At 37.8% G+C, this 13,755-nt stretch overlaps 1 protein-coding gene across 3 annotated transcripts in view; it reads right to left on the bottom strand.

The window, feature by feature from the left end:
• INTS2 (integrator complex subunit 2) overlaps positions 1 to 13,755 on the bottom strand; it is a 47,435-nt gene that overhangs the window by 21,378 nt on the left and 12,302 nt on the right. For all 3 annotated transcript variants that reach the window (XM_036033597.1, XM_028519364.2, XM_036033598.1), the window contains exons 8-14: positions 11,708 to 11,934; positions 9,916 to 10,041; positions 5,968 to 6,039; positions 5,765 to 5,879; positions 3,225 to 3,293; positions 1,831 to 1,965; positions 513 to 689 (exon numbers count right to left, since the gene is read on the bottom strand). In XM_036033597.1, coding sequence (XP_035889490.1) covers positions 513 to 689; positions 1,831 to 1,965; positions 3,225 to 3,293; positions 5,765 to 5,879; positions 5,968 to 6,039; positions 9,916 to 10,041; positions 11,708 to 11,934 — 921 coding nt within the window. The remainder of the gene's footprint in view (positions 1 to 512; positions 690 to 1,830; positions 1,966 to 3,224; positions 3,294 to 5,764; positions 5,880 to 5,967; positions 6,040 to 9,915; positions 10,042 to 11,707; positions 11,935 to 13,755) is intronic.

Below are 13,755 nucleotides of genomic sequence, written 5' to 3'. Positions count from 1 at the left end.
TTCCCAGCCAGGGCACATGCCTGGGCTGAGGATCAGGTCCCCCGTTGGGTGTGTGTGAGAGCCAGCTGATCGATGTTGGTCTCACACACTGATGTTTCTCTCCCTCCCTTCCCTCTCTCTAAAAATAAATAAATAAAATCTGAATCTTAACATTTTTAAAAAATGGGAAAAAAAGTCTTCAGATCTTCCATAAATGAATCTAGGTATGTCTTAGACTCACAGGAAGCTAAACAAACCTATGCTGAATGTGTCTGAATGCCACACAGTCCTTTGATAAACAGTCTCCACGCTACTACTTAGACTTTAAAGTGCAGATTTTAAGAGAATTCCTCAAAAAAAATGCCTCTTCAACAAATGACTTGGAACTAAAATCATTCTTTAAATTTTTATAAGGAGTCTAAAGAAATTTAACCCCATTTTAAATTCAGAACTTCTAATAATCAGTAAAGAAATATAGAGTAAGTCAAAAGAATAAACTAAAAGAAAAATGTTAAAATAAATCAGTATCTTACCCCAGTGACTCCTTGGAAAATATTGAGTATCTCCTGTTCCGTGACTGGCTGGTTTGTGGCCTCTGGATTAGACTTGGACGCAGGAGTGAGCACAGAATTGATGTACACGTCAATCAGCGGAAGTAACTGAGGATGGAGCGGAGTGGAGGTTTCACAGAGCTGTCTGTAAATCCAGTCCTAAAGAAAGAAGGTTACAGGCACTAAATGAACTATAGCAATAAGAAAAAGCAAGTGAAATTTTAGAAGCACATACAATTTTGTACGATTTATCAATCTGTGAAACTCACTATTAACTTTTAGCAGTTAGAAATATATTCTCCAATTCCACATTGTCTTTGATTTAAAAATATTGATTACTTTTATATCCTAATTGAGAATATTGTCCATTGGAAGATAAATCTAAAATGGTTAGTTTGGGTTTTGAATTTGAACTTGGTGTTTCTAATCTAGTAGTTTTTACATCGTGGGAAAATGGTAAGTCCCTGTCCTCGCTGTACTTAGAGCACCGCGTGCTGTTGCAGAGGACCCCACGGCAGAGAGGCACTCGGGAAGAACAGCTCTTCACGGCAGACCCTCAGACCGACTGAGAAAGGGGCTCTGAGAACCGCTCCAGGGAGACTGTCACTGAAGTATCGACACAGACTGAGGACACGCGGAAGTGCTGGGTGTGCATTTAGACTCCTAATTCTTTTCTGTTTCACTTGCTAAAAATATAAGTAGAAGATATCGTGTAGCTACAAAATAGCTTCACTAAATCATAAAAACAAGGATAATTAAAAGTGATATATCAATGCATATATTGTTTATTGTTATTTATAAATAAAAGGGCCTCTAGAAAAGGTTCAAACAGATTTCTTTACCTCCTGGGATTCAACCTTTTCTTTGGAGGATCTTTTAACCGTACGATTACACCAACTGTAGCAAACTGAAACCGTTATCACAGTGTGTACCAGTGAGGTGTTAGATGTCCTCGCGGCTGAGGCACAAACAGTTGCTTTGGGTGACTAGCAACTTTCTCAGTTTGGTAAACAAAACCTAACCATAGAAAATGGCAACTTCTTACTAAGGCTTAATGAAATAGTCATATACTATTATTGAGGATATAAATGAATTAGTAACACTATACATTTGTTAAATAATTATGTTATTTTAAAAAATCTAAAATTAAGTTCCTAATTACTATAACTATATAAATGACTGGTAACTAGACACATTTCATACACAAAATCCACAGCAAAGGCCTACAAACTGAACTAGAACTGGGAAAAAAAAAACAATAACTTAGGTTGTAGCTTGAAATACAAATGTAAGGTCATACTTTTATTGACACTTTGTGCTTGGTGAAAGAACGGCTCCTGAGAAGCTGATAGATACAATGAATAGGCAAAAACCCAGTAATGTTGGCACTCAGGTTGCTGGTGACAGGGACCCGAACTGCATGAGCTGTGACAACCTAAGAGGTAAAAACAATATCAATACACACAACAGAGCCGAAAACAAAATTACCCCGAGAGAGGGAGGGTTACCAGGTAGACTGTCCACACTAAATACAAGCGTGGGCCCTGGGAATGAACGACGGAACCAGTTATTACATGACTGAATTATTTCTGAATGATGAAGTAACATACACTTAGGGATTTGTAAAAACCTGTAATTTTTTTGCTTGTTTTCAAACACAGATATGTTGATGGTGGTGAAGTAAGTTGAAAATAGATATAAAATCAGATTCATAGTCTGTGCTCAATGACGTTACTTTGGTAAGTCATTTTATCTTCTGACTCTAGTTTCATATCTACAAAATGGGACAATACTTACTTGCTTCAAAAGGATTTTGTGAGGTGGAAAAGTTTTTTTAGAAAACATATGTGAATTATAAAGTAAAACATAAGTACAAACTGGAATTGTTACTGTTATTCTCCTCGTGTGATGCACAGACCTCTGTCTTTCAAAGCCCCTCCCCGAAGCTGTCTCCCAGTTCGTTCAGATTAAACAACAGGCAATTCTCCTGAGTCCCACGTGGGACCAGTGCATGGTGGTGCATGTGCCCTGAGGGGCGGAGGCAGGCTTCGGTGTGGAGATGAGAAATTACCCTAAAGGAAGTAATGACTATGGTTCCGTGAGTATTTTGAAATATTTCATTTTTTAAGACATATATTTTTGTATTCTGAGATTTAACTTAAAAAATGGATCTGGGAATTAATGTTAAATTTTACAACAGCCTCCTTCACTGAAAACATAAAATATCCTTGGAAATAACCAGGGGAAAAAAGTGCTGAGGCCAAATAAGAACATGTGAATACAAGAATAAGGAATTTAGACTCTAGTTTATAATCTAGTTAGAAATGAATCTTACAGCCTAAAGGTTTAAATAGGTTTCTATTTCATTTTTCTTCTGACAAATCCAAATGATTACCCCATGTGAGATCCCTGCCATCACAAGACCTAAGACCATACTCTTAAGTATCTACTCAAGTCTCTAAAATATGTAAATTTAAAACATGCTTTGATATGTATTAAGTAGCTTTAAAAGTAAATTTTAAATGGGATTATTCTTTACAGATGTTGCAAAGATGAAATAAATCATCACTGGAAACTAAAAACTAATAGAAAAATGCTTTATTATTCTCTTAAACTGAGATAGATAAGTTGCCCCCAAAGAATGTTATAAAAGGAAGTTAAAGAAGTACCTAAGAATAAAGTTAAAACAAATACCTGTTCAGTAAAGATTTCCTGTGTGAAGATAGTCTTCATCCTGCTCAAGGAGCTTGGCTTAATTACAATCTAAAACAACCAAAACAATTCCAACAGCATATAAAAGTATGTGGAGCACAATTTTCTCTCGTATATTACCACCTAAAGAGACTGGGATGTACAACATCAGCGCTCAGATACTCTCTTTCAGAAGTGGCTTCTCAGACAGACCCAACATTAAAGTGTGCTTTTCCTTGGAAAATGAACCACCATATGAAAGCACTTAGTAAATACTACTGCTGACATTGCCAGTCAGTGGGAAGAAGTGGATTATTCAATAGAAAGGTGGGACCTTTCTGAGGGACCTGTATAGTAAGTCCTCACTTAACACTGTTGGTAGGGTCTGTAATGTTAAGAGAAATGACATAGAGAGGTGGGCAAAAATAGGCTGACAAAGAAGACGACAAATAATACAGTAATTAATAAATAATACAAGCATAAACTTATGTTTCGAGTACTCTCAACTGTAAAGCTACTTTGGCCACCCCTGTAAAATGAAAACAATTTTACCAGGGGCTAATTAATAGTAACAAAGAGTTAGGTTCCTACAGCTTCTCTTCATTGTATAGCAAAATGACATTGAATATGATGTTACGGGACCTGCTCTATATTTGCACACGACACCATTGCCAAAATAAACTCCAAATGTATTAAAGATTTAAATGTAAAACTTGAAGCCACAAAACACTAGAAGTAAATATAGGTGACCATTTCTATAAACCTGAGGAAAGAAAAACATTTCTAAGCATAACAGCAAAGTAAGAACCACAAAAGAAATAATATACTACACACACAAAAAATAATAATTTCCACATGGCAAAAACAACTGAGAAAAAGTCAATTGTAACATGATGTACTTTTCCACTTTTGAAGACACTGTGGATTATAAATACATACCTGATTTAATAGTAGCTTTTCAAGAAAAAAAGGAGGAACACTACCACATTAATATCACACAACTACTATAATCAACTGAATTGGGGTGATTCAATACTGAATATGTCTTGAAATTGATGAAATATGATATATAAGGCATAATGCCAGGTCATTTATATATAAAAAGCCCTTTTGAATTGGTGAAATAAAAATTAAAACTTACAAATACCTAAAGAAAAATTTGGACATTGATAAGTTTTTCACAAAACAGATAAACCACCCTGCCTGGTGTGACTCAGTGGATTGAGCATTAGCCTATAAACAAAAAGTCACTGGTTCGATTCCCAGTTGGGGCACTTGCCTGGGCCTCGGGCCGGGTCCCCATTTAGGGGTGTGCAAGAGCTAATTAACTGGTGTTTCTCTCCCTCTTTTTCTCCCTCCCTCTCCTCTCTCTAAATATAAATAAATAAAATGTTTAAAAAAATAAAATAAACAGCCAAAACACTTAATTTTTTTAAATTACAAAAAAATCATTATAAACTATATAAAAACTAAAAACCAAGTTTCCCTAGTAATCAAAGAAATGCAAAATAAGTGAGACCATTTTTCGTCAACCTAATTTCAGTAATGCCAGTGATGGCGAGAGGAGAAGAAAACAGTCCCTCTCACGCACTAATGAAATCAGTGAAACTGCTGTTATCTTCCTGGAAGATAATATGGCAGTACTCATTAAACTTCACATAATCATACTCTTGTACTTAGTAACTGCCTCCTAGAAATTTATCCTCAGTAAGCAATACAAAGAGCATCTGAAGATATGTGTTGATATTTACATAAATAAGGTTCTTTAAGCTAAGCATTTTTTCCAAAATTAGCAAATTGGCATGGCAAATAAGAAAGGACCCATTAAGAAAGTCATGATTGGTCCATATAATGGACTACTATAGAAAGGAATATTTGGTATTAGAATTAATAATATGGTATTGGAATATAATATGGTGTTAGAATATTTGATATGAGGAAATGGTATTAATAATATGGTATTAGAATATTTGAAAGCCCTGGCTGGCATAGCTCAATGGATTGAGCGCAGGCTGCAAACCAAAGTGTCCCAGGTTCAATTCCCAGTCAGGGCACATGCCTGGGTTGCAGGCCACAGCCCCCAGCAGCCGCACATTGATGTTTCTCTCTCTCTCTTTATCCCTCTCTTCCCTCTTTAAAAATAAATAAATAAAATCTTTCAAAAAAATTAGCACTGTTTAAAAAAATAGAATATTTGTTATGAGGAAATGCTCATCATATATTGCTACGTTCTTTAAAATTATAAAATATGTACGTCAATTTAAAGAAAGAACAGACACCAGAATACTGACAATAGTATATCTGATACCTCTGAACAATGGAATTCTGTTTTTTCCTTCTCTACTGTGTTTTCCAAGCTTTCTACATTGAACATCTATTACCCTGGTAAATAAATGTTTTCACAATTCAATTTTTCAAACAGTTCCTGATTTCAAACTGTTAAGCTAAAATTACTTCAAAATGAAAACCTGCTTAGTTTACACCACAAGAAAATGCCCAGCTGAGAGACAATTTCTTTAGAAGGAAAACAAAAGAGAACTCACCTTCATGCCCAAAGTGGAGCAGACCAAGTCAATGATTGCACTAAGCTGGTTGCTGTGAAAGTACATGGCGACCAGCAGTAACATCTCCCCAAAAGAAGCAGACACACCTGAAGTGCTATTGAAAGAGAAAAGAAAACATGAATTTCCAAACAGAGGATAAGAAACATTTACTCAGCTAATTGAAACCAAGGAAGTCACCTTACCTCTCAAAATAAGCTTCTTCTTTTATCATCCAACTTAGCCACACTACCATTAGCTGTTCCTGTTCAGGCGTACTGTATAAAACATACCAGAATGTCACCAGATGAACTTAGATATACTAGCATAAGAATCAGAAAGTATTCTGAAATTATTTCAGGTAAAAATTATTTTCTTCTCTATTTTGAAACATCGATTCAAATTAACAGCATGTTGAATTGGCCATTGCCATTGAGACCTGAAGTAGTTGGAGACATGAAGAATGAGGACCTTCAACAACGTACCATAAATAATCAAAAATCTCTCAAAAGTCTTAGTTATTACATATGCAAGCTGGGGAGAGTGAACATCTCACATTCCTTGAAAAAGCAAAGGCCCTTTGAGATTAAAATGTTTAAAGGACCATATTAACGGCTGATACTTAATGTGTATAGAAAAAATCTAGTATTCAAACTTAATCTTCAAAAAGTCACAAACTGAGTACTAGGACAGTAACAAGTGAGTCCATCTTTTACCTGGAAAATGAAATTTAACTTGTAAAAACATTTTGAGAATTTGAAATTGTAGGAAATAAGTGATCAATATTCAAAAAGAGAAATAGAAAAAAGAGACAGCCACTGCTCATCATGTATGTAAAATGGTTATAAAAATATACCAACAATGACTTTAAAAGGAAATTCCCAGATTGAGATTGAAAAGTACAAGTTAATTTTGACCTGTGAAAATAATTTTCATCAATCTCCCACTTCATTGCAGTATAAGTGGGGAAAATTAAAGGCCACTGAAAAGCCTGTTACCCCAAGCTAAGAACATTTGAAAGGTCATTCTCAATCACACCTAAATCATTTCACTAATAAAAGACAGTGTTATGTAGTAGAAAGATTAAACCCATTAGAGTCTGCAAGACAGACCTCAGTGGTAATGCAATCTATGCTAATTACTGGTAGAGTGACCCTGAAAAACAAATTTAAATAATCTTTTTGAACTGAAGTTCTCCTCCCTATAAAATACAGATTAAAAATACCCACCGTACAGAAATAATGAGAATTAGATATGTTTAGAAAGTACTTCGGGTAAAAGGAAAGGGCCCTGGCTGGTGTGGCTCAGTGGATTGAGTACTGGCCTGTGAACCAAAGGGTTGCCAGTTCCATTCCCAGTCAGGACACATACTTGGGTTGCAGGCCAGGTCCCCAGTGGAGGGAGCACTTGAGAGGCAACCACACATGGATGTTTGTCTCCCTCTCTTTCTCCCTCCTTTCCCCTCTCTCTAGAAATAAATAAAATCTTAAAAAATAAAAAGAATACATTGCAAGACTGAATTTCATGCCACACAGGATGTGGACCACAGGGCTCAGCTTTAAAAAAGAAAAGGAAAGAAAAGAATGAAAGAACTGAATTTCATGCACCTAATTTCATACCCTCCTGAAACTCCACTCAAACCACATTAAAGGGATTTCCTTAAAAAAACCATAAATGCATAAGATGATGCTGAGGGACAACAACACAAAAATCCAAAAGCGAGAGTATGTATGGATGAGTGGTAACTGACTTCACAGCGGCAGCTCGGAGGAAGCAAAATATTAGACTGCCAGGAGGAAAAAACAATTTACTTTATACCACAGAATCCCCAAATGATTCAGAAATAGCTCCAGGCGGTTCTATAAGTGCCAAGAAAGAGACTACATTAAAAATGCTGGAGGTCAACGTGAGGAGCAGACCTCCGAATCACCTCCTCCATTCTACACGCTAGATGAACCCCTGCCCCCAGGAAGAGAAGACGGGAGATGTATTCTCTGGAGATGGTAGAAGGGGCTGTCTCAGAACAAGGGCCAACCAGGGATTCCTCAGAAAGTAGGGTAATTAAGTGAGTCACTATACCACAGGCTAAGATCTCACAGCTATTGTTAGCCCTGACTTTTCAACTTCATTTATAGGACTTTCTGTCAGACCTGCACTCTCCAGGCAAGAGGACAGCCTTCTCTGAGACTCTGATAGGCCTGAGGGCTTCCCAAAGACCCACCTATGCGCTTAGAAGTTCTAATCTGCTTTAAAGCTTCCCACCCTTAAATATGAACAAACAATCAAGAATTATCAAAGCCCTGTGCTAAAAAGCTCCTAACCTGAAAAATAAGGACCGTAAAGAAAAATAAGGGGCAGAAGAGAAGAAACTTAAGAGAAAGGAAAGCAGGACAAATAAAACCCCTTCAATCATTATGAAAGATACCAGAGAAACCATGCCACCACGGAGCAAAGACCCTGTACAGAAAGAACAGAGAATGGAAAAGAGCTCTTAGGAATTAAAAACTAAATTGAATTACAAGATACCATTGAGAACAAATCTTAAAAGGTAAAATGAACATAGAATGAGCAGTATTTTTCTGCAGTGATGAAAATGTTCTAAAATGTGATGGTAGTGATAGTTGTGTTAACTTCCTAATTGTACTGAAAACTATTGAATTATACACTTTAAAACTGGTGAATTTTATGGTATATAAAAATCAGCTCGATAAAGCTGATTTTTAATTTTATTTTTTAAGGTTTTTATTTGTTTTTAGAGATGGGGAAAGAGGGAGAAAGAGAGAAAGAGAACATCAATGTGCAAGAGAAACGTCGATTGGTTGCCTCTTGCACACCCCCACCTAGGGACCTGGCCCACAACCCAGGCATGTGCCCTGACTGGGAATCGAACCAGTGACCTTTTAGTTCACAGACTGGGGTTCAAGCCACTGAGCCACCAGCCAAGGCAAAAGCTGATCTTTAAAAAGGAGAACAAGCCCTGGCTAGGTAGCTTAGGTAGTTCGTCCCAATAAGACAAGGTTGCGGGTATGGCAGGGCACCAGTGAATGCACAAATAAACAGAACAATAAACTGATATTTCTCTCTCCATCTCTCTCTCTCTCTCACCCTCTTTCCCCAACCCCCTCTCAAAAATCAATAAATTAAAATAAATAAACAAGCAAACAAACATACATAGTCTGGTATATATGAAGCACATTGTAACCACAAACCAAAAATATTCACGAGATACACGAGATATAAAGAGAAAGAAACCCAAACACAACAGTGCAGAGAGTCAACAACATACAAAAGAGAGCAAGAGAATAAGAAAGGAGCAGAGAACTACAAAAACAATCAGAAACAACTAATAACATGGAAATAACTGCATACCTATCAGTAATTACATTAAATGTAAATGTATTAAATGCTCCAGTCAAAAAACAAATAGACAAAGAAATGGTACATATATACAATGGAATACTACTTGGCCCTAAAAAAGAATGAAGTTTTACCATTTGTGACAACATGGATGAATCTAGAAGGTATTGTGGTAAGTAAAATAAGCCAGAGAAAGACAAATTACCATATGATTTCATTTGTATGTGAGATTTAATACACAAAATAAACGAGCAAGCAAGACAGAAGCACACTCCTGGACGCAGAGAACAAACTGACAGTTGCCAAATGGGTGAAAAAAGTGAAGAGATTAAGCGGTACAGATTGACAGTTACGAAACACTTATGGCTGTGTGAAGTGCAGCGTAGGAACACAGTCGATAACACTGTAATAACTATGTGTGTCAGGTGGATGCAAGACCTATTGGGGGGAATGTACGTTATAGAAATGTCTACCACTATGCTATACCCCTGCCACTAATACAATATTGAGTGTCGACTGTAACTGCAACTTGTAAAAATTAAAAAATGAACAAAAGCAAGCCCTGGCTGGCGTAGCTCAGTGGATTGAGCGCGGGCCGCGAACCAAAATGTCGCAGGTTCGATTCCCAGTCAGGACACATGCCTGGGTTGCAGGCCACGGCCCCCAGCAACCGCACATTGATGTTTCATTCTCTCTCTCTTTCTCCCTCCCTTCCCTCTCTAAAAATAAATAAAATCTTAAAAAAAATGAACAAAAGCAGACCTTGACAAAAATAAAGCAACTTAGAAAGTACCTACCTGACTAGGGTAGAAAAGGCCAGCAGCATACAGAAGGAAAGCGAGACAAAGCGGACCCCGGCTGGTGTGGCAGGAGGGCGGCTCGTCATCAGCTGCAGCAGCTGCTCGGCTTCCTCCTCGGTGGGCCTAAACAGGGAGCACATGACTAGGCTTTACTTTTTTTTACTCGAGGAAGGGAAAAGAAATAGGAACTTACCAACAGGTTAGCCATTCAGATACAAATTCTGAGTAGTAACATCTCCCTATTTATGAAGTCTTTAACATCTTGAGTTGCCGAAGCACAGCTGTGGACTGTACAACCAGTATTCCTCCTCAGACACAACCACAAGCAGTGCTCATTTTGCACACAGTGTGGAAGCATAGAGATCACCACACAGGCTCAAACTCTGCACCACGATCTTAATAATCAATACAGAGTAGTTTGCCAGTAGTACCATGACTTTTCAATTTTTTTGTCAAAACATTAAAAACTCTTTGTCAGTTATAATGCTGGGGATATTAAAAAATAGTTCAACTAATATTTATATTGCACTTTATCATTGAAAATATTAGACTCATTGGGAATTAAAGTGATTTCTTTGTAAAAAAAAAAAAAAAGGAAAAAACTATCAATAGTTTGAATAGCCCTTATCAAAACAGAGTGAATGTCTTCCCTAAGCCTTAATGAACTGTCATGCCCTCTGCTAAGTTTGGATCATCTCCCAACATTTTATCTTTGGCACTTCCCAGTCATGAAACAGCTGGGAGTTCCTTTCATGGTGAGATTCTGGCCAGCACCACTTCCTCTGAGACTTCATCCTTTCTGTCACAGTGACATTCCCCATCTATGCTGACAAGCTGTCCTTTACTAAGCTCATCCGGCTACACACCTAGGGTCACTCAAGTGGCAGCTGTGCCAAACTTCTCACGAGTCAGCTGTCTCTTCTGTGACGTTCCCTGCGGTCACTTTCACCAGCACCACTTTTCCTTTCTTTGCTTCCCTTTCATCTTTACTGGCTAAGTCTCTCTTTCAGTGGGGACTTATCAGCCCACATGGGTTGATCGCCGATAAGGAGACAATAAAACTACCTACCTTGCTATCTAATCATAAACTGAGTAATAGATGTGTGGTAGCCAATTGCTGACAGACTTAAAAAAAAACAAACAATGCAACTGGCCACCGATGATGACATGCATGTTATTTACACAGTGACACTGGCTTAAAGAGCACTCAGCAAACTGGCAGTTCACACAATGATGTGGCCAATGCACCAGGCTATCAGATGTTGAGGGAATGGTGACAACTAAACAGTGGTAACTGAAATTCGCAAGTACCAAAGACATGCTAAGCGTAGACCATGTAAAACAGTTGAGGATGTTATTGAAAAGGATATAGTGCACTGACTAAATAAACCTTGTGCTTAGTAATCCCATCACATCAATGTTAAGTAATTTATGATCTCAGTTGTAATAGGAGACAGGGAAGAGATCTACTTCAACTAGCTGCACGGACTAGATAAAGCATCACTCACAGACCATTCGTTATACTCATGTCAAGCTGTGGTGAAGTCACATGTTTCTTAAACCACTTTGGCCATCCCATATTTACATAATTATATTTATAATCAGACCAAACAGACACATCCCAGCTAGAGATGTTTTGTCTTACGTCTTTATTCTTGATCCAGGCCAGGCCACTAAGCCTGACAGAAAACCCAAATCCTCAGAATAAAAGGCCTTTGGCTCCCTCTCTTGAGGTGAGATGACAAGAAGGTAAAATGACAACACGGTAAAATATCAAATCAGTGAATACTTGAGTCCAGCGATCCCCATCAAAGCACAGTAGAGACGCAAGAGCGCACTGGCTTTCACAACATGCTCTTCTTTCAGCCCCGAGCACACAGTCACGCTGGGCTCCGCCTCCATATCAGCTTCCTCCGCAGCGCGGGCACTTCTCACTGTGGGAAGAATGCCCATCAGCTCCAGAAGAAGCTGCCTTCTCATCTGCCAAAGGACAGAGCTACTGGTCTCTCTTTTTCTCTGTAAGAAACATGTTCCACAAAAAGAAGAAAGCATGGAGCACTTAGTAAGTCGAAATGACGCTCAAACAGAGCTCCCCAGGTAAACGTTCAAAATTGGCCCCTTTAAGGAGGCTGTCATAACTGCAGAATCTCATTTTAATCAAATAGAGAAAACTCGAATTTCACTGGTTCATTTTAAGAATACTCTACTCACCCTAATTTGGACTGACTATACAAAAAATACTGAATTAATTATAAACAATTTGAGTTGTAAAATATCATTTGAATGGTACTTTCAAATACATAATGACTAATGGAGTCATGTGGTGAAGTAGATAGTGATCCTGTTTTGGAGGCACAGATCTTGAATTTAAACAACAGCTCTGCTATTAAGTACTGTTAGATACATTAGTTAACCTCTCTAGACCCCAATTTCCTAATGACAAGGAAATGAATATCTGATTAATAGTATTTATCTCCCAGGGCTGCTGTAAGTTAGGAATCTATAAGTCTGTCGCCTCCACAGCTTTTCAGGCAGGGGTAATGTCTTAGTTATCTCTCGGCAGGGCCTATCATTGCGCCTGACATACGGCAGGCACTCAACATCCGTTAAATAGACAAACAAATAGACAAACAGATAATACATGTAAAGGCAGATCCAACTGTAATGGACTAGGCAAATGTTTGTTATTATTTTTAGTGTTTCCAAGTAAAATATGATAAACCTGCTTGAATAATAACATTATGTTCAAATAAGGAAACTTTACTGTACACAAAGGACCATTACACAGAAGATGAGCATACCAAGTGCTTAGCACGGTGCCTAACAGATAGAAGGTACACAATAAATGTTACCTTCCTTTTTAAAAGCAAAGCTTAACATTAGTTTCCAAATGGGCTAGAAATAAAGCAAAACTTGGATACAGAACTTATTTGATGACCTAATGCAGCAGTTCCCATGGGTCTTACCTAAAACCCTGAAGATTCCCAAACACTTTCAGGGGTTCCAGAAGGTCAAAATAAGTCCTTGATAATACTAAGACATTATCAGCCTTTTTTACTGTTTTCTCACAAGGGTACAGTGCAGTTTTCCAAAGGCTATTAAAGCCAGACATTAAAGACATTTGCAAAAATGTTAAACACCACCACTCTTCTCACTGAATATTTTTTACTTTAGAAAATATGGCTGTCCTGGCCAGTGTGGCTCAGTCAGCTGGAGCATCATCCCATAACCAAAAGATTGCAGGTTTGATTCCTGGTCAGGGAACATACACAGTTTGAGGGTTTGATCCCTGGTTTGGGTAGCAACCTGTCAATGTTTCTCTCTCACACTGATGTTTCTCTCACCCTTCCTTTCTCTCTAAAAGCATTAAAAAACAAATGTCCTTGGGTGAAGAGTTAAAAATATATACATGGCTATTTTTCATTAAAAATGTTAGGTTCAGCCCTGGCTGGTGTGGCTCAGTGGACTGAGTGCTGGCCTGTGAACCAATATATTACCAGTCTAGGGCACATGCCTGGGTTGCAGGCCAGGTCCCCAGTAGGGGAAGTACGAGAGGCAACCACACATTGATGTTTTTCTTCCTCTCTTTCTCCCTCCCTTCCCCTCTGTAAAAGCAAATAAATAAATATAAAACAAAATGTTAGGTTCACACACAATAGTATTATTATTTTTAAATAAATATCTCAACTATTTCAGTTTTCATTTCTAGTATGATAAATATTAACAGATAAAAGCATATAAACAAAAGTTCTTTGGTATCCTCAATGATTTTGTAAAATGTCAGGAGGGTCCTGAGGCTAAGATGTTTAAGAACCACTGGTCTAATGACATCATTCT

The sequence above is a fragment of the Phyllostomus discolor genome, chromosome 8, assembly GCF_004126475.2.
Source record: "Phyllostomus discolor isolate MPI-MPIP mPhyDis1 chromosome 8, mPhyDis1.pri.v3, whole genome shotgun sequence".
NCBI classification, from domain to species: domain Eukaryota; kingdom Metazoa; phylum Chordata; class Mammalia; order Chiroptera; family Phyllostomidae; genus Phyllostomus; species Phyllostomus discolor.
The sequence above is the reverse complement of the archived record's forward strand: the minus strand, read 5'-3'. Positions and strand labels throughout refer to the sequence as shown.